The 21,810-nt window shown below is 40.9% G+C and overlaps 1 protein-coding gene across 2 annotated transcripts in view; it reads left to right on the plus strand.

Annotated features, from left to right (window-relative positions):
- The window catches only part of bms1 (BMS1 ribosome biogenesis factor), a 60,672-nt gene that overhangs the window by 35,038 nt on the left and 3,824 nt on the right, over nt 1–21,810 (plus strand). For both annotated transcript variants that reach the window (XM_080048728.1, XM_080048729.1), the window contains exons 16-22: nt 7,095–7,283; nt 7,464–7,644; nt 12,740–12,798; nt 13,255–13,377; nt 13,518–13,665; nt 13,756–13,931; nt 14,385–14,546. In XM_080048728.1, coding sequence (XP_079904854.1) covers nt 7,095–7,283; nt 7,464–7,644; nt 12,740–12,798; nt 13,255–13,377; nt 13,518–13,665; nt 13,756–13,931; nt 14,385–14,546 — 1,038 coding nt within the window. The remainder of the gene's footprint in view (nt 1–7,094; nt 7,284–7,463; nt 7,645–12,739; nt 12,799–13,254; nt 13,378–13,517; nt 13,666–13,755; nt 13,932–14,384; nt 14,547–21,810) is intronic.

Raw genomic sequence — 21,810 nt, forward strand, 5'->3', positions numbered from 1 at the left:
ACAATACTCCATAGTTTCTCTATTGGGTTCAGGTCAGGAGAGTTGGCTGGCCAATCAACACAGTAATACCATTGTCAGTCAACCAGTTACCAGTGGCTTATGGTACTGTGGGCAGATGCCAAGTCTAGCTGGAAATGGAAATTGTCATCACCATAAAGCTTGTCAACAGACAGAAGCATGAAGTGCTCTAAAATCTCCTGGTAGACAGCTGTGGTGACTTTGGACTTGATAACACAGTGGACCAACACCATCAGATGACATGGTGCCTCAAATCATCACTGACTGTTGAAACTTGACAGTGGTCTTCAAGCCCCTTGGATTTTGTGCCCCTCCACTCTTCCTCTAGACTGTGGAACCTTGATTTCCAAATGAAACACAACTTTTAATTTGGATCAGTGATGATTTGAGGTATCATGTCATCTGCTGCTGTTAGTCCACTGTGTTATCAAGTCTAAAGTCACCACAGCCATCTAGGAGAAGATTTTAGAGCACTTCATGCTTCTGTCTGTTGACAAGCTTTATGGTGATGACAATTTCCATTTTCAGCTAGACTTGGCACCTGCCCACAGTACCATAAGCCACTGGTAACTGGTTGACTGACCATGGTATTACTGTGCATGAATGGCCAGACAACTCTCCTGACCTGAACTCCATATAGAAACTATGCACTATTGTCAAGAGGAAGATGATACACACCAGACCCAACAATACAGAGGAGCTGAAGGCCACTATCAAAGCAACCTGGGCTTCCATAACACCTCAGCAGTGCCACAGACTGATAGCATCCATGCCACACCGCATTGAGGCAGGAATTCATGCAAAAGGGGCCCACACCAAGTACTTAGCACATATGCATGATTATACTTTCTAGAGGGCCGACATTTCTGTATTTAAAATCCTTTTTTTTAATGATTGGATGTAATATTCAAATTTTCTGAGATTTTGAATTTGGGGTTTTTATAAACTGTAAGCCATAATAATCACAATTATAACAAATAAAGGCTCACATAGCTCACTTTGCATGTAATGAGTCTGTATAAGATATTATTTTCACCTTTAAAGTTGAATTACTGAAATAAATTAACTTTTGCACGATATTCTAATTTTTCGAGTTTCACCTGTATTTCTCTGTAATATAATGAGTGCATTTAAATTGTTTAAAAATTAAAAGGGCCATATTACATTGTATCTTTTAAAATCGGGCGCGGGCCAATAAAAAGCGGGCCGCAGTTGGCCCGCGGGCTGTAGTTTGGACACCCCTGGCATACATGATATTTTTTCTGCAAACAAATGGTTAATTTGCCAAAGTTGATAGTTGGTCTTATCTTTACAGAAGACTTCTTTGTATTTTTTATGTCAGTTGAATGCAAATGAGCACAGTTAATATTCTAAAAGGCACAAGCTCTTCTTTGACTGTGTTCAGTCTGTGTTTTTAGTTTTTAGGGAACATAATGGCTTTTGGGCTTAAAGGGTTAGGGTTAGGCCGGTCTGAGCTTTTAACCCATTGATGACGGCTGCTGCGCGACACCACATTTTATCTCCTGCCTGATGCTGCGTAGCGCAGCATTGTTACTTTATCAAATTTTCATGGTGCGCGCAGCATATAATGCACCGTCATTGGTTCAAATACACATGAGGTGGGTTTTGTTGATTTTTTAAGACCACGTGACCACCCTAAAGTTGTGTGGTTTGCTGAAACTCACGTCAATCAAAAGAATAAAAAATAAAAAATAATAATAAAATATGCAGTCTGTGTCGGGGAGTGTATTACAGAACAGTTAGTGGCGTTCGGAGCGCAGAATCAAGGTCTACTATACTGCCCTACAAAGGCAAAAGACCTTAACTCACCAGAGTGTAGAACTGAGAAAAATTAGTTCAAAGTTATTTTGTTGTCCTGCCAAATCAGTTGTAGGTAGATACTTGAAAATTTGGCACGTTATTGTATGAAAAGGAAGTTATTTATCCCCCAAAAATCTAAAATTTTAACTTGACCTTTGACCCTTATTCGGAAGTTACTGTACTCTGCCTTTGTATTATCTGCAAAACAATAATGGGTCATACAAAGGCAAAATACCTTAACTTCTATTCTATTGACAATTTGGATTTGTATCACTCTATATCAACATTTCCTGTTATAACAATGATAGCATTAACTGAGTGTTGTCTTGTTAGGCATAATACTACACAAATTGAATATAAAAAAAATAAAAAAAAATAAAAAAAATTGAATTTTATGGCTAAAATTATTCATTTTTGGAAAATTAAAAAAAAATTATGGTTGTACTTATTTGAGATAAAATAACACTTCAAAGTATCCACCTACATTTCTTACATTTGAAAGGTTGGATGTCAGTAAAATGTATTCTCTTGTATGCCATTTATAATTTTCTGATAAACGTATAGGAATATGGTTGTTTGATGCCATTATGTGCAAGTTTTCTAGAGTCAGTGAAAAAACACTGCGTTTTTGATGGAATAGAAAATGTATGTATATTTTTATTAGAGAGAGAGAGAGTGAGTCCGGATTTCAGGGACTTAATTCTTCCCACAACTATTCTAATAGGCTACTCTTTATAATTATGAAAAAACATTTTGTAATACACACTTTCACAAACACATTGGTGTTTGGTTAGGCCCCACTTCATACCCTGAAAATCCAGAGATAGCACGAGCAAATTTGCGTTCTTGTATGAAGACATACTTTTAGACTAGGCTATAGATGTTTAAAAATGGTATTCAGCAAGTGCTGTGAGACCAAAATCACTTTATGACAGCTGATCACTTTATGGCACCGCACCGGAAAATATACAAGCCAGCGAATGGACTAATAATACTGATAACTCTTTATGGATTTAGACAATGGATTTTTCTCCTCGGTGGATATTTTTTTGCCATTGATTTTGACCAGATTTCAAGAAAAGGTAAGATGCGATCTAGGATCTGCTGGATTGGTTTATCGTTCAGGCTATGTTTTCTCCGAGCCAGGGAGGTGTGTCTTGAGGCATCGCCATCTCGCTCGCGTTGTTTTCAGTCAGTGAGTGGACTGGACTGTCAATGGCAGGCAGCTTATTACTTACTTTATTGAAGTTAATGTGTGTGACAGAAGTAGGGTGACCAGATGTCCCGCTTTGTGCGGGGCAGTCACGCATTTCAATTACTTTTGAGACGTTGTCCCACATTGTTATTGACAGTGAGCCCGGCGCATTTTTAAATGCGTGTTTTATAATTTGGCATTTATCGATAGCTGTGTGGAGACAGCAGTCTTGCTAGTTGCTCCTGGAGCGCTGCCGAGCTCAGTGGGCTCTGTGAAGGTGCTGCCCACCTTCCTGTTACTTCAAAATAAAAGCCAACTCACGTTTGTCCAATGAAATGCTAATGTGATGGCAGTGAAATGCTTTTAATGTGGAAGCGCAGAAGTGCTTCAATTACATGCAATACACAGGCAAATCACCGTAACTCCAGCGCTGTAAACAGTAACTCCACTGTGGTGCTTTGTAAAACCATGGACATATAAAGAAGTAAAACAAAGGCAGAGCGCCGTAACTCAGCCGTAACTTAATCCGAACGTTCCATAGCGACGCAAAAACAAAGCCAAAGGACCGTATAACTCAGGGGTTTTCAAAGTGTGAGAGAGTGAGCCCCCCCTCAGAGAACAAATTTCAGCGGAGCCCCCCTCCCCCCATTTTTTTTTCTAATTCCCTGTGTTTTGAAAGATCTTTTAATTATTTTACAAATTTAAACATATTTTTGAAACATTCTAAACATTTTTGTGCATTTTTAAGCACATTTTCAATACATTTTAACATCTAAATCCAGTGTTTTAATCCTGCTTCCTTTAAGCATGGATAGTAGTGACTGAGTGTGCAGCGGAGTGAGAAAGATAGACAGACAGACTTGCCCAAATTATTGACTAGTTAAATGTCATTCACACATCCAGTGTTTTTTCGCTAGTGCCTCCAATGTCCTGCTGGAGGAAAATAGTAGCCAATGGAGAACCAGACCCTCCTAGCGGGGTCCGGGGGTATGCCCCCCCGGGAGATTTTTTTTCACCTTTTTAAAGTGAAATGCATGAATCTGGTGCATTTTGAGAGGAAAATTAAGAGGCTAAATATGAGGAATTTTGTGTGAACAAATAATTTGGAGACACTGGGTCTGATGAATTAGAAGCTATTGAAGAAGGACACATGGATTTTCCATAAAAATATTAATTTAAAATTAAAAAAATTGTGCAGGGTCCTCTGGGTTGGGCTTGTCGGTCTTTTTCTTTAACAAGACCTATTTCTCTGTAATATAATGAATGCATTTAAATTCCTTAAGAGAAACGAAGCAGAAGAACTCTTGTCCAGCTATGCCGTGATCTTAATAAAAAAACACAAACTCAAAAAAAAATTTTTTTTTTTTTTTGATTTTTTTTTTTTTTTTCACATATTCATCCGCGGCCCCCCTGCCATAACCCCGCGCCCACTGGTATAACTGATGTTACGGTCTTCTGCCTTGGCTTTCCCTCTGCTTTTGGAAGTTACGGCAAAAACAGCATCTTATTTTGATATGAAAACAACAGAATTGACTCAAGATATTTGTTCACATGATAAAACTGATGGACAGTGTTCCAAAAATGACAAAAACTCATTTTTGAAAAAAATGAAGTTACGGTCTTTTGCCTTTGCACGGCAGTATAGGCTACTGGCGAAAATCACACAACACATTGCATCTATTTATTAACAATATTTATTAATTCAGGCTTTATTTTGCTGCTCCAACTCAAATTCAGCCCAGCCAGGCGATAGTTAAGTTTCAGTTTCGTTTTCATCTCCGTGATAGACAGCCGTTTGGACCAGCTGATCGGCTCCCGACAGCCGGAGTCAGTCTGCGTTCCAGTTGTACTGGGAAGTCGGATTTATGGTGCCAGTGATAACTGAACTAAATTATAAAATAAAGCTATCTCCTCCTTCCTATATCTGTCTATCTTTATCCCTCCACTGCACACTCAGTCACTACTATCCATGCTAAAAGGAAGCAGGATTATAACCTCAATAGGCACATTATTTTTAAATATTTTATATTATTTTTTTTTTTTTTTCTCCCCCATCTAATTTTGACGATTTTTAGAAAAATGTGTTGGTTTGTAAGCGCTAAGGGAGCTTAACTTTTAAATGCATTTTATTTCATGTTTCTATGTGCTACACAGGCTTAGATATTAAGGTTTTGGTAGACTTGACAATTCATACTATTTTGCCATAGTCATCAATGGGTTAAAGACAGCTTTCAGCTTCAGTGCCCCTGACTCCTGGAACAACTTACAGAAACAATTTAAAATGAATACCTTCATATCCTTTAACAAATTCAGACATATTATCTTAAATCTGCCGAACTCTAAATCTAACTGTTTTAATTAATTGTACTTCCACCCATTTCATTTTAATTGCAGCCCTTCTACATCGCTGTCTAAATGTTTAAATTGTTTGTCTCTTAATCAGCTTGTTGTGTATTTGATATACAGTGGAGGAAATAAGTATTTGATCCCTCACAGATTTTGTAAGTTTGCCCACTTACAAAGAAATGAGCGGTCTATAATTTTAAAGCTAGGTTTATTTTAACAGTGATAGACAGAATACCAAAAAGAAAATCCAGAAAATCACATTAAAATAATAAGTATTTGATCCCCTACCAACCATAAAGAATTCGGGCTCCCACAGATTAATCCTCGTGCTTTAAAAAAGTATTCCTAATCTCAACTAGTTTCCTGTATAAAACACACCTGTCTCAACTTGTTACCTTTATAAAAGACACCTGTCAATAAATCAAATTCCAACATCTCCATCATGGGCAAGACCAAAGAGCTGTCAAAGGACATCAGGGACAAGATTGTAGACCTGCACAAGGCCGGAATAGACTACAAGACTATTGGCGAGAAGCTGGGTGAGAAGGAGACAGCTGTTGGTGTGATTATTTGAAAATGAAAGAAGCACAAAATGACCATCAATCTCCTCAAGAAGGCACATGTACAGGCCTGTCTGAAGTTTGCCAATGAACACCTGAACGACTCAGAGAATGCTTAGGAGAAGGTGATGTGGTCAGATTAAAACAAAATAAAGTTATTTGGTATCATAATGACTCGCCATGCTTGGAGGAAGAGGAGTTCTGACTATGACCCCAAGAACACCATCCCCACAGTCAAGCATGGAGGTTGAAGCATTATGCTTTGGGGGTGTTTCTCTTCTAAGGGGACAGGTGGACTTCTCGAGGGAACTATGGATGGGGCCATGTACCATGAAATACTAGGTGACAACCTCTGTCTCTCAGCCAGGTCCGTAAAAATGGTTCGTGGATGGGTCTTCCAGCACGTCAATGACCCTAAAAATACAGCAAAGGCAACAAAGGAGTGGCTCAAGAAGAAGCACATTAAGGTCATGGAGTGGGCTAGCCAGTCTCCAGACCTTAATCCAATAGATCTGTGGAGGGAACAGAAGCTCAAGCGACAGCTTTGAAACCTTAAAGATTAGGAGAGGATCTGCAAAGAGGAGTGGTCCAAATATCCTCCTGAGATGTGTGCAAACCTGGTCATCAAGACACGTCTGACCTCTGTACTTGCCAACAAGGGTTTGTCCACCAAGTACTAAGCAATGTTTTGATAGGGGATCAAATACTTATTTCACTCAATGAAATGCAAAATAATTTCTATCTTATCTTTAATGGGATTTTCAGGATTTTCTTTTTGATATTCTGTCTATCACTGTTAAAATAAACCTAGCATTAAAATGATAGACTTTTCATTTTATTGTAAGTGGGCAAACTTACAAAATCAGTGAGGGATCAAATACTTATTTCCTCCACTGTATTTGCATTGTATATTGTGTATGTATTGTTTTCGCTTTGCTCTTGTTTGACACAACTTCATTGTAACTGAGGGTCACCCCTCAATTGATCTCTCCAGTATAAATAAAGGTTAAATGAACATGTTGAAAGAAAGTCTACTCCACACCCATGCACACACTACACAACCTTTCAAATGGATGTGTGTTATCCTGTTTTATCTGGAGCTGTTGTCCCAAAAGTGAACCAATGAGTTGACTCCTGTCTGCTTTGTGTCTCAGCTGAACAAGGCAGAGTTTGAGGATGCTGACGATGAGACCAGAGTCCAGTATGAAGGTTTCAGACCAGGGATGTATGTCAGGATAGAAATCTCCTCTCTACCCTTTGAGTTTGTCAGCAACTTTGATCCCCAGTATCCCATCATCCTCGGCGGCCTGGGCTCTGGAGAGGGCAACGTAGGCTACCTGCAGGTATGTGGAGTCAGTGTGTGTGTTAGAGTGTGTGTGTGTGTGTGTATGTGGCGTCTCGTGTTTTAATCTGGTGTTAATCAGCATTGCTTATCCCAGGTCTCATCAAGCTGACAGAGGCATATTTGAAGTTGGCTCTTTGCTTACCAGAGTCATTCTAATCTAAATCTTTGTATTTGTCAGTTGCGACTGAAGAAACACCGCTGGTACAAACGCATCCTGAAGACCCGGGACCCCCTCATCCTGTCTCTAGGCTGGAGGCGCTTCCAGACCATGCCCCTCTACCACATCGAGGATCACAACGGGAGAAACCGCCTGCTGAAATACACACCGCAGCACATGCACTGTGGAGCATCCATCTGGGGTAAGCACACTATATCAATGACATAGATTGTATGTTGTTGTGGTATTCTCTTTTTACTGAATGACTGTTAACATGCATGTAATAAGCAGATGCCCCCCCCACCCCTACATTAAAGCTGGGGTATATGATTTCTGATTGGTCAAAGTTAACATGAGCTGTACACTTTGACCAATCAGAGCGAGGCTCCGATTCAATGTTCATATTGGCTGTTGGGACTGTCCATTCACTTTGGCACGACGTTGTTGGTGTAGAGCGTGTCAGGGAGGGACCATAGGGGAGGGACCAAAGAGAACAAGTGGAGCGGTTGAGGTATTTGGATTCAAATCTCTATCCCAACTGCCATTTTCTCCCCAAATCCTCCACCCCAGCTTTAAGTTATTTTGTCAACATTCTGGCCAATATTCAGCCTCACTCATTGTGCCATGATGTTGGGATGCCATGAATGTTTGGCAACTGAAATTATTCTGCTGAAAATAGCTACAAAAAAACTACCATTCTTTGGGTAATGACACCTTGACCCGCTTCACAGTGATGGAAGTGTGAGTGTTAGGGAGGGACTGACCAGATCAAACCTCTGATTGGTCGAAAAATTATTCCAGAGCATCATGGGAAATGTAATATTAAAATCAAAGCTTACGACAAGAAACTATCGAAATTGGGGCGCTCTGTGGCGTAGTGGGTAGAGTGTTTACCATATTGGAATAAATATGGACTTAAATCTTGGATCTAAGAGGATTTATTGCACAGACCCTGAAAAGAAGTTCAAGGCTAGGTAGAAAAGATTCGGTTAGCATCCCAGCGGCACGTTTGTTAACTTTTCTAGAGCCGAAGGCGGGATGATTTAGCTATTCAACGATCAAAAGTTATTAGATAATCAATACAGTTTGTTTAAATACACCCTACCTGTCTGAATCCTAGCTTGGTCTGTTCCCTCAGTTGGCTCCTACCTCACTGCACCAAATTAGGCCCTGTTTCCACCTGGGATTATGATGTGATTTTGGTAGTCTGATCACATGTGGCCAGCTCTCAGTCCGTGTGTTCACACCTATCTGTCCACATGTGACGTCTTTGTCCACTTGCGATCTGATTCCATTTACCCGCTCTGTATGTAAATCAACACGTACATCATTTCCGTTTGCATTGCTGTTTTTAACCCGTGGGGTTCCAAAAAGTTGACATTCAGGGCTGTACAGTGCCACAGTTTTAATCGCATTTGCCATTAAAATGTAGGCCTATTACGTGCGAATATAATTACAAAGCCACTCACACTTGTCCGACAGGTTGACGAGATACTGTCTCATTTAGACACAGAGGAGCAATGCACAACACTGCTTAGAGGGCTCTACATTCGCCAAATGCGGGTAAATAGTCTTGGGCGAGTAAGTTATTACGCCACTTTGACTGGTGAAAGATGTGTGCTCGCCGGGATGCTATTCTAACGTCTGCCTCTGATAAACAAACTCTCGTCACAACCACTGGCACGCAGCTTTCTAAATTAACGCAGTGAAGTTACTGCTTGTGCAAACAGAACATATCCTGTACGCCTTCACATTAACCCATTGATGACGGCTGCTGCGCAACGCTACATTGTATCTCCTGCCGGCTGCTGCGTAGCGCAGCATTGTTGCTTTATCTAATTGTCATTGGTTCAAATACACATGAGATGGGTTTTGTTGATTTTTTAAGACCACGTGACCACCCAAATGTTGTGTGGTTTGCCGAAAATCACGTCAATCAAAAGAATTAAATAAAAATAAATAAATAAAATAAAAAAATAAGCTGGCTGTGTCGGTGATAGTGTATTACAGAACAGTAAGTGGCGTTCAGAGCGCAGAATCTAGGTCTACTGACAAAAATCACAAAACACATTGCATCTATTTATTAACAATATTTATGAAATTAGGCCATATTTTGCTGCTCCAAGGAGAGTCAGTCTGCATTCGAGTTGTACTGGGAAGTCGGATTTATGGTGCCAGTGATAATGAACTAAATTATTAAATAAAGCTATCTCCTCCTTCCTATATCTGTCTATCTTTATTTCTCCACTGCACACTCAGTCACTACTATCCATTTTTTTCTCCCCCATCTAATTTTTTTTATTTATTTTTTTTAAGATATTTTTTGGGCATTTTTATGCTTTATTGATAGTGCAGAGAGACAGAGGTGAAATGGGGCAGAGAGGGGAGTGACATGCAGAGACCGACCGCGGGCGGGAATCGAACCCGGGTCTGCTGCTGGGCCCGGCCCGGGAGGGGGACGCCTTACCTACTGAGCTAAAGGCGCCCCTCCCCCATCTAATTTTGACGATTTTTAGAAAAATGTGTTGGTTTGTAAGCGCTAAGGGAGCATGTTTAAATAAAACCTGTGAACCTTACCTTTTTAAATGTATTTTATTTCATGTTTCTATGTGCTACACAGGCTTAGATATTAAGGTTTTGGTAGACTTGACAATTCGTAGTATTTTTTCAGAGAACCCTCCATGCATCCTAGATTGCCATAGTCATCAATGGGTTAAAAGCCTGTTACTAGCCAAACGCGAGTTGACCATTATTTTGAAGCAGATAAGAACAGGAAGTTAGCTGCAGGCCTGCAGGGCACCAGTCAAAAGCAGCGACTTCCGTGTTATCAGATATACGCGGTGAAATGAAAACAGAGGACAGAAAGCTTGTCATTTGCAATACTTTTAATTGTGCTCACACTAAAACCTTTAGTTGTAGCCATGGTGCTGCCAGTGATGCATTTTCAACGTATTTCTGCTCAGGCAGGGGCGGCAGTTGAGTAGGTGGTCCCTAATGTGGACAAAAGTCACATAGCTGTCTACACTACTATTTGAATGCGGACACATCGGACACAAGAGACGTAAACCACCTCCGAATGTGGTTTTTGTGATCCGATCTCAATGCGTCCTGAGAGTGTTTCCACCTGTAGTTAGAGCTGTACAGCTGTGATCCGATGACAAAAAATAGATGTTAATGCAAAGTGGAAACGGGGCCTTAGACAGATCAGCTGTGTATCAAAGAGTATGGGCCGGTTTCACAGACAGGGCCTAGATTAAGCCAGGAGTAGGCCTTAATGTGGACTAGTTAAACTGGGACGTTTAAGTCACTGTCATGGATATGGCTTAAGTTTGGCTTAGTTTGTCTGAGACTATGAAGTCCTGGAGTAAGGTAAGTAAGCCTGATTGTAAACACCTGCCCATGAACACGTGCTGCTGTTCCAACGGTGATCATAAAAACCCGGAGTGGAGCAGAAACACCATTGCTTGTGAGAAAAAACAATGGCAGAGGCTAAAATAATCCCGTCAATAAACTTTAATGAATTTGAAAAAAATCTCTTAAATAAATAGTTTGAAACCATCCGGTTATTGAATCTAAAAGCCATACTGCTGGGACTGAGCAAATAAATAGTTGGGCCGCAATTTGCAACAAATTCAATTAATGAAAATGTTACTAAGAGAACAATACACCAACTTCAGGTTATCTTCATTAGTATCGGTATTTCACATCTTTCTCATTTATAATTTTGACATTATATTTAATGATATCTGCACTGATAGACTCTGAATCTCGCCTTGCCAAGAAGAGCTTGCCACAACCTTTCAACAAAGGACAAAAAATTACGTTGCATGAAAGTTAGCCCGAGAATTCCATGAACAGAAAATGCAATATCTGGAGGAAGTATGACATGAAAATGAAAATTCTACAGGTGGAATTGGACATTATTTAACCTTTATTTTACCAGGCAAAATTCCTTGAGGTCAAATGACCTCTTTTCCGAGCAAGGCCTGGCAGAAAATGGCAGCAGTTAGAATGAATGAAATATAAGACAAACATAAGAAGAAAGCACAGACATGAGAAAACAGAGACAAATACATTCCAGAAGGCGAAGAAGAAGAACAATTTTGAGGCAATGAGAAAAGTTTTAAAAATCATTCTTAGTGATGAGTTCCTGCAATTTGAGTGTTTTTTTAATAGTGTTCCAGGCGGTGGGAGCAGAGTACATGAAAGCCCTCTTCCCAAACTCAGTACGGGTTCTGGGGACAGAGGTGGAAAGAAAGTCCAGAGAGCGTAAACTGTATGACATGAAGTTGGAAGAGAGAGCTATGATTCAAACAAGATACAGTACTGAGACAATTGTGATTACTAATCACAGTGAAGATATAAGTAGAAAATAAAAGGTGTTCATGTTGTGTTTTGTCATTTTGTTATTCATTTGTGTCAGTATTTTAAATCACAACAACCACATTTGAAAACAGAATTGTTTTAGACACTCATTTTATTATGCTGAATACATCTTCAATTTAAATGCATCCATCTAATAAGCTCAAGAAAAGTTGTTATTTCCAGTGCATTTTCCATATTGAAAGCGGTCTTGAAATGTAAGTTCATCAAATAAATGTTAATAAGACCTATCCACAAGTACTCTTCTGGCTGGCCTCTGCAGTGGGAGTTGGTCTTCATTCAGATATTCCAAATAGTCCATGCTCTCTCAAAAACACCACTAAAATGAAGTTAAACCTGCCTCCTTGGAGGATTAATTTAAACTCAAATTTAGAACTAGAGTAGCTCTACTCGTCCGTCTTGCAATTGGCTTTGTTTAATCCAGAATAGCTTTAATCTAGGACTATTTTAAACTCAGTCTGTGGAAGTGGCTTTGAATTAATCCAGCTCAACTGGCATTTTAGTCTCGGACTAGGCTTAAGCCTTGTCTGTGAAACCGGCCCTAAATGTCCTTCCTCTGTGTTGGGACTGCTTCAGTTGTCCAACCCATCAGGTCCAAGCCATGGACTCTTTTACATGCAATTATTCCTGCATTGTTCTTGAACTCTCTGCAATAACCGTTCTTTTCAGTTTGGGTTTCAGACGAAGAATTTTCATTTGGTAGCCTCACTAGTTTACATGCATTTAATGATCAGACGCAGGCTAAAAATCATGACAAGAGTTCATGGACTGTCATGTATTGCTGTATCAAACCATCTGTGAGACGTTAGCATTGGCTGTAAAGTCAGTAGAAGTCATTTTCTATTTCAAACAAAGGAATGTTCATTAGTGGTGTGACGTCTGTAACCATGAGCTGTCATGTTCTCTCCCTGAAGGTCCGGTCACACCACAGGGCACTGGCTTCCTGGCTGTGCAGACAGTAGCAGGAACTCAAGTAAGTCCTTGTTCAAGTTGTTCACCATACATACAGCAGTTAACAGTTGTTTCAATAGTCGCAATATGGGATTACATTGTTGCATCTTCATGCGCCCCTCAAGTCTACCTCAAATGTTGATACATTTTCCAATATATTTTGCAGCCCTAGTTTTAATATCAATTTTCACATTGTGTCAAGCAGAGTAAACTGAATGAAGTGAGAACATTACCAGTTTGCAAATGGTCAATAGTATTTGTTGTTATTCAAAATCAACACTTGTGTGACCTCAAGTCTAAAGAAACAATGTATTATATATTAGTATGGAATTTTGCCTTAAAGGCCTTGGTGTGTTAGTCACTCATGCTCCTGCTATTATCCTGGGTGGGGTGGCGGGGGCAGCAGGCCACATTAACCAGCTCTACCTGGGCGAGCGCTTTATTTAGTAAACCTGGTATTCCTGTTTTTGCTCTGCAGGCTAATTTCCGAATTGCAGCGACAGGAGTCATCCTGGACCTTGACAAGTCTGTGTCTGTAGTGAAGAAGCTCAAACTCATCGGTTACCCCTACAAGATCTTTAAGAACACCAGCTTCATTAAGGTCTGTCTTTCTGCTTTAGGAGTAAGGTTTCAGCTTGAGATGGTTTTATTATACACACACACACAGAGCACACTCTAGTCGTATGCTAAATGAGCAGCTGTGTAGAGTGTTTTGATTGACGTGTCACTCTGTGTTGACAGGGCATGTTCAACACGGTGCTGGAGGTGGCTAAGTTTGAAGGAGCGTCTGTCCGAACAGTGTCAGGGGTCAGAGGTCAGATCAAGAAGGCCCTGTCCACACCAGCAGGAGCTTACAGAGCCACGTTCGAGGACCGTCTGCTAATGAGTGGTGAGTGTGTTGTTCTAATGCAGACTTTACCATGCAGATTACATGAGGTTAAAGCTATTTTCCAATTGTGTTTTGTTGTGTTTGTGTTAGATATTGTGTTCCTGCGCTCCTGGTATCAGGTGTCCATTCCCCAGCTCTACAACCCGGTCACCTCCCTGCTGCTGCCCAAGGGACAGAAGGACAGCTGGGCCGGCATGAGGACACTGGGCCAGATCAAACATGACCTGGGTGTCCGCAACAAGCCCAACACGGACTCTCTGTACAAGGTACACCTCACCTAGTCTGCCTCACTGCATGGATAAAGCTGAAATAGCCAATCATAGGGCTGCTGACAGACATCAAAGTGTGTGAGTGTCTGTGTGTATTGCTGCAGCGCCAATAGTATCTAGCTCATAGACTTTATATAAAATAAATAGTTTGTGTTTAGCGGTAAAATTGCACTATTTTGAAAGGAGTTGCTGCTTCCCAGGTTTAGCACCGCCCTAGACGATTGTGATTTGGTTTAAAGAAATAAAAACAAGCCAGCCCATTTTTTCCCCAATCTCAGAAATAATACAGCGTGCTGCCAGACCGCACTACGAGCTGTCGTTGGGTCTGTGCCAGACTAGCCCTGACCCAGACAGGACTTCAGTTAAACTTCTCTCTGACTTGTCTTGAAGCATCTGTTGAACTGCACTTCACACACTGTTCCCTCCATCCTGCCCTCCTTTCCCTTCCAGCCGACAGTGCGAGCCCCCAGACGCTTCAACCCCCTCCACATCCCTAAGGAGCTGCAGAAGGCCTTGCCCTTTAAGAGCAAACCCAAACAACAACAAGCTAAAGGAAAGACTCCCAGAGATCTGCAGAGGCCCACTGTGATCAGAGAGCCCCACGAGAGAAAGGTGAGCAGGCTTTGTTTAGAAGCATTTCTGATCTCAAGCCAGGGCTGGAGACCAACGATGTGTGTTGGGGATCAGACATTTGTTTAGGTCTGTGCATGTGTAAATGCCGGGCTAGAGCACTGAGATCCACATTCAGGCTATAAGATGGTCCCTGTTTGTGTTGACCTCAACATTAACTGGTAGTAGGCTAGCATCAGAGCTAACGTTAGCCCCCGCCACGAGTGCTAGAGTCAAGTTGGGTGCATTTAAGAAACATAGATATTTTTATCGCAACAATTATAATAAACCCGTTGACTTTTGGACTTTTATTAACTTTAACGTCACACGTGTATTAGGGGTGTGTAATATTGACAAAAAATAATAGGGGAGAATGGTGTGATGGGAGACGCTTCTTTTACATTTGCTCCCCTCTAAGGGAGCTAAAATGATTTATCAGTCAAATTTACACATTTCCCATTAATTCAGGATGTTTCCTAGAAAAGGGCATTAGCAGAATGTATTCATGACAAAGGGCAGTGAAAATATGATTGTTTAAAAAAAAGTTGTCTTGTGTCTCAGTTTACCCCAGCTGTGGGGTAAACTGTGACAGACCAGAGAAATCAAGGGGGTAAACTGATCCACTTACTTTTTCCACTCTGAAACTACCATAACACCACATGTTGTAACAGAACCCTGACAGATAGATTGAAAACCAAATATTCCAAAACTAATGTCAGACTAGTAACAGAATCATAGGGTTTGGTCAATTAAGAAAAACATTTTCTAAACACTTGAAAGTAACTCTCAAATACACCATATAATTCATATTCAAAAATTAACATTCAAATGACAGATAGAACCAGTTAGATTAAAACACAGTCTGGGGGTCAGAACACAGGACCCTTAGAGCCAGCTAGTGTCTGGGGGTCAGAGCAAAGAACAATCAGAACCAGCTAGAACAGCCTGGGACTCCATACACATACATACGTGCCAAACCATGCCCTTGCTGACACCCCTTCAACCATCAACCCCCACCTTCAGCCCACATTGTCTTTTGTCTTATTCAAACTAGTCTCCTTGCTACCTCAAATATAATGGATTCATTAAAAGAGGGCACAGACACTGTCTCACTTTACCCCACAGCATTTGTCACACTTTACCCCACTGCCACAATTTGAGAAAAAACTACCTCTCTCAGCAAATCAGGCTAATCTTGAGTTATCATCATCACATGGTTTCATATGTTGGTAGTTCATCAACATGTATGATATAAGTTTTTCTACCTGAATCAATTTGCTTTGGCACAACAATCAATTAAGTTGACAGCAAGAAAATTTACTTTTACATGCAAATAAGAAATTTGTGAAAAAAAAACATGCTTAGAGCATCACCATGAGGTCCTCTCTTTCATGGCCAAGGGGAAATGAGAGGGGCTTGAAAACATATATCTCACATGACCAAAAATGTGTTCCATTGCTTAGATACATTCCCCCGTTCTCCCCTATATCAATATTTTTGGGGATTTTGCCGATAACTTTCATTGACTATATTTTGCATCCCGCAAAAATTGTGTTAACTGCTCAAAATTGTGTGTGTAAAAGCCGTTTCGGCGACTGTTCTAGCTCTAGTTAGGAGTATATTTGATGTCAGCAATTTTATCTATAAAAACAACTTAAAACTAATGGTTGAGCGTAATGAATATGCCGGTATTCCCTTCACCAGATTAAACACCCCTGAATTAATATCAGGACGTTTCCGTGTATATATAGCCCGCCAAGTCTATTTGTTCCTTAAATAAACCTGTTCCACTATCAAGTTTATGTGTTCATTGACCATCATCCTTCAACGTGGAAAGAAGGACCAAAGCCGATTCACACAATTCCCAAAAGGTTTTACTTTTCACCAAAAACCTTCACACCTTTTATTACCTTAAAGGCTCTGATTTAAAGCATGTGACCCTTTGACTCCTGCCTATCTCCAGATCTCCCCCTGTTTTGTCCCCTAATGACACATACAATGTCTCTTCTATTTCCAGATTTCAGACCTTTTTCCTAGATAAGTTTTTAGAAAGGAGGAGATTAGATAATAGGTTTTAATTATTCTGGTGGATGAATACCTTACATTACCCCTGACTTCAAAAGACTACCGTTAAGTCCTCACTAAGTTCATACACCTGGATGAGCTAGGCCAGTAGATAAATGCAATTACCTCCTATTTCAAGGAGTGTGTTATGGGATGTGTATCCTTCATTATCAGTGGTGTTGCCGTAGTGTAGGTTTGAATTGCTTACCTCAGAAGCGCCTTGATCTCTTTAAAGAAAAACCCTAATTAGGTCCTTGTTCCCATTTCAAACAAAAAGTCAGGCACAGGATTTATAAAGTTTTCAAGAAATTTTATTCAACCAATATAAAAAGATTATACGTTTACTATATAGAAAGAAAAGATAAAATAAAATGAAAGGAAGGAAAATAAGTACCTACACTCCCATTTATGTGGTTAATATATGTAGATAAATATAAGACTTAGCTTATTTGTTTTATGTAATTTGTTCACATTAAATTTAGTTCATGAGTTCTCTTCTTTAAATTTCAAAGTTTGTCCACTGTTTACACAACTTTAAATATTCTCTGAGTTTATGGCCGAGCTTTCACCAAAGTCATATTCATTTGAATTTCTTCAAACTCTTATAACAATGGTGATTTTGCGACACAAAGAGTCAGGAAAAAGTTGGTTCCACAGTTTTAAACCTTGTTGATCCACAAGAGATCGTGAGTTTTAGTTCAAAGTTTATCTGCTGTCTACACAACTTTAAAGCTCACATATTATGCACTTTGCTGTCAATTTTATATGGTCTAAGTAGTCCCTAATACTTATTTTTTTAGATGTTTGCTGAAAAACCCGTTCAGATCATTTATTGTAGCAAGCCTCTATACCCTGATTGTCCTCTGGTCTCAGGATGACCTATATTTGTGCGATCTGGCTGGCCCCTCCCACCTCTCTGCCGGGCTTTCTTTATATGTCCATGGAGCTCTCCCACCGTCTCTGCCGTGCTCTCGCAATACTAGAGAGACACTGCGTGACTGCGAACACAGTGTTTACCCGGAGCTAAGCCATAGCTGGTTGCTTGTCCCAAAGCTAATAGCTATACACCAGTCAGGCAAAACTACCAATAAAAACTATTATTTTAGTTTCACCGTTTAAAAAAAAGCACAGGTAGCTTCCTATCGGTTGTGTTATTAAAAACGAGGCATTATTAGACTGCAAGGGGAAAGCTAAGTTAGTGTATTAGGAGCAAAACTTGGTGCTACAACCGAAGCTACATGGGCGCTAACGATAAAAATAAGACTCAGACGATTTAATCCAGTGAAAACAGTAGCTTCAAAGTGTGATTTCTACAGGAATATCTGCCCATCCTTTGTCATGTTAAAAACGAGTCATTTTCAGACTGCTGTGGGGAATATAAACAGCGTGTTATGAGCAAAAGCTGGTTGCTTGTCCCAAAGCTAATAGCTATACACCAGTCAGGCAAAACTACCAATAAAAACTATTATTTTAGTTTCACCGTTTAAAAAAAAACACAGGTAGCTTCCTATCCGTTGTGTTATTAAAAACTAGGCATTATTAGACTGCAAGGGGAAAGCTAAGTTAGTGTATTAGGAGCAAAACTTGGTGCTACAACCGAAGCTACATGGGCGCTAACGCTAAAAATAAGACTCAGACGATTTAAACCAGTGAAAACAGTAGCTTCAAAGTGTGATTTCTACAGGAATATCTTCCCATCCTTTGTCATGTTAAAAACGAGTCATTTTCAGACTGCTGTGGGGAATATAAACAGCGTGTTATGAGCAAAAGCTGGTTGCTTGTCCCAAAGCTAATAGCTATACAGCAGTCAGGCAAAACTACCAATAAAAACTAGAAAATCCCGCGGAGATTTTGAAAGTACGGGCCGCCCTGCGCAGGCCGCCAATCCCCGCGTGGGCGGCGCCCCGCCCGTCGGCTGGGCCCGAAAGCTTCTACGTACCTCCGGTGTGCGGGGCGTGGCCTCTCAAACTTTCTTCAGTCGGGGCTTAATAACAGCGCCCCCTAGCGGAAATTAAAAAAACTGTCCGAGAGGCTATATTTATATATTGTAGAGCACCATGAGCTGTACAAGTGTAATCAATTTCAAGTCAATCAGAGTCAGGTGACATTTGTGGCGCCCCCTATGGGTTAATCTTGATAAGCTTCGACGGACATGCTACCACATGACTTTTGCACATACCCAGCAAGTTTGATGATGATAGGCAGAGGTGGGACCAAGTCATTGTTTAGCAAGTCACAAGTAAGTCTCAAGTCTTTGCCCTCAAGTCCCGAGTCAAGTCTCGAGTCAAGACAGGCAAGTCCGAGTCAAGTCTCAAGTCAATGCTGACAAGTCTCAAGTCGAGTCACAAGTCCTGAAGTTTGAGCTTCGAGTCATTTCGAGTCCTTTAACCAAAAAGTAATAATATATTTACCCATGTACGCTTTTAAAATCTATATTTATTTATTAAAACAAGTGCAATTGAAATTGTGGATTTTTTTTTTACAGACATTGCACTTCCCAATTGCACTATTTACCAGTGATTTTTAACATTTAACTCATATTTAGCACATACACACACATCACACATAGGCTACATGTAGAAAAGCCCCCAAAGTGTATAGGTTACAGTGCTGGTATTTCTTATAGTATGTTAAAATGTGTTTTGTTCAGTGCGACATTATAGCTGTCAGTCAGTGGCCGTGACGTCAGTCGGCCGGAGGGTCTGTTTAGTAGGCAAAGTTATCTTTTCTTCTCTCTCTCGGTCAGATCTGTGAGCAACGTACATGTTGCCGCAGTAGTCGATCATTCCACATGTGAAACGTGTTTATTTGAGTTTAAATGTGAATCACCCGTGTGTGAGTAAGGACATGCATTCTCGATCGCTGTTATACGTTATAGTTTATGCATGTTTATGTCCGCGATTCGCCGGTCGCAACAGCTGTTCTAACGTCTCCTCACGAGCGGAGTTTAAACCTTTGTTCTTTTCCCGCGATCTATGCTGCTGTGCCTGTGAAAGAAGGAAAATAAAGAGCGGATAAACCCTACTCCTCCTCTCCTAGTCTCATGCTTATAGTCTGATGCCTTTGGCCATAAGTGGTGTTCTGGCCGACACTTCTGAAGTGAAACCAGGTCAGCATGGTACCGGTACAGCCACCAGTTTCCTCCGCTACACTAGGCTACATGATGAAAGATACGGTAGGCCTACTTAAAAAATATAGCCTACTTTTTAATCTTTTTGGGGGAAAGTAGCAAGTCTTGTCAAGTCAAAAGGCTCAAGTCCAAGTCAAGTCACGAGTCATTGATGTTAAAGTCCAAGTCAAGTTGCAAGTCTCTTTACATTTTGTCAAGTCAAGTCTCAAGTCATCAAATTCATGACTCGAGTCTGACTCGAGTCCAAGTCATGTGACTCGAGTCCACACCTCTGATGATAGGACCTATGGTCAGACCCGTCGCCAGACCTCAGTCTTAAGGGGGGCATATGAAATGCATAGGGGGGCACAATTATTATTAGCCTACAGTACACTGTATATCTTTAATAGTCCTATACTCTATTCGCGCAGCACGTAATCATCACGTTAAACTAACCAACAGCGGTAGCCTAGCCTATAACATGTCCTCATAATTTAAAGCAATAGGCCTACATTACATAGAAGCAATGTTATGAATATCCATAAAACACTTGACTATTCAACATATTAGATGTAGCCTAACACCAGACTAGATAGTAAATAGCACCAGACGCATATCTCAAACATTGCATTTTAAAGCAGTCACACACACACACACAAACGGTAGCCTACTTTGAGTGGAGGCAGGGCTGTGCTCTCTCCAGTCCCTTCTATCAGTACAGCGGGAGGCGGCGTTTCTCCGAGCTCAACCTCCTCATCAACATATCTTTCGGCCTCCGGGTTCAAAGCAGCCAGTGCGCCAATGAGCTTGCTACTACGCTCTCCAAAACGCGCATCCATCTCTCCTTGCACAGCTTCAATAACACTGTAAAATACTCTTGAACTCAGTCTTTTCGTCTATGTCACTTTGTGACGGACCAACTGTTTCCTCAACTGCAAATCCGCGGAGGTTCTTGTAAATTGTGCGTCTTCTCTTGCTTGGACCGGGTTCGGTCCGGGGTCAGTCTCCGGCACAGCCTCGATGGCCGTGGCTGGAGGAGCGCAGAGTACTGTGGCTTCACGCAATCAGAAGTGTCACCGCGCTGAACAAGTCCATAATTTCGGCTTGTAGTAGTCTGTTATGTGACAACAGTTTGGAGATCCGATTTGGCAGAGGAGACTGTTGGTGGGCTTTTCAACCATTAGGCCTACCGAATATCGATTATGATGAACTAGAAATGAAATAGTAAGCCGGCGAAAACTCATCCAGCTTCACTTTCAAAAATGCGCGGTAACATGTTGAGCGGCTGCATTGACGTATTACGTAGGCCTACGCAGCCTTACTTTCTTTTCAGTAAGGCCGTGATAGGCTGTTGCAGTGTAGATAGACTCCCATCAATCAAACACAATCACACCATTGTTTATTTATATTTTAAATGTTTTGATGATAAAGAATGCAACATTAGTATTTATCAACACAAAATTAGCTACTATGATAGTATAAAATAAAAATTAAAGTAATTTTTTTTTTGAGAGATCTGTGCCCCAAGTGGGGGGGCACGAGCATTTCTGGGGGCGGGCCCGGCCCCCTATGGCCCGCCCATAGCGACGGGTATGCCTATGGTTAAGGAGTTGTGGCCAATTTGTTGATAGGCCCCGCCCCTGCGTAAATGTTTTGGTCAATGGCGGCCGTGTTTTTCAAGTTGTCCTACTAATCTTTTACGGGTATGTTTATTGTAGTCCCCCGGGGCTTCACGAGAAATTTGGTGTTGATACAGTAAAATTCCAGAAAGTTGTGGATAACACCCTGTTTTTCAGTTTATGCTAATTAGCGGGAAATATTCCCTGAAGGATTTTTATGGTCCCAGAGGCTTTTTTGTAGAGCACCCTAAAATACACGTGTGAGAAATTTCAAGTCGATCGGACTTACGGTGTGCGGGGCGTGGCCTCTCAAACTTTCTTCAGTCGGGGCTTAATAACAGCGCCCCCTAGCGGAAATTCAAAAAACTGTATAATAGCACACCATTCGGGGTAGGGACGGACGTTCTGTGAAATTTTTGCGTTTCTAAGTGAAACGGTGTGGGAGGAGTAGCAGCTCTAACGTGGTGAAGAGGAG

Source organism: Ammodytes marinus (genome assembly GCF_949987685.1).
Source record: "Ammodytes marinus genome assembly, chromosome: 20".
Taxonomy (NCBI): Eukaryota; Metazoa; Chordata; class Actinopteri; order Uranoscopiformes; family Ammodytidae; genus Ammodytes; species Ammodytes marinus.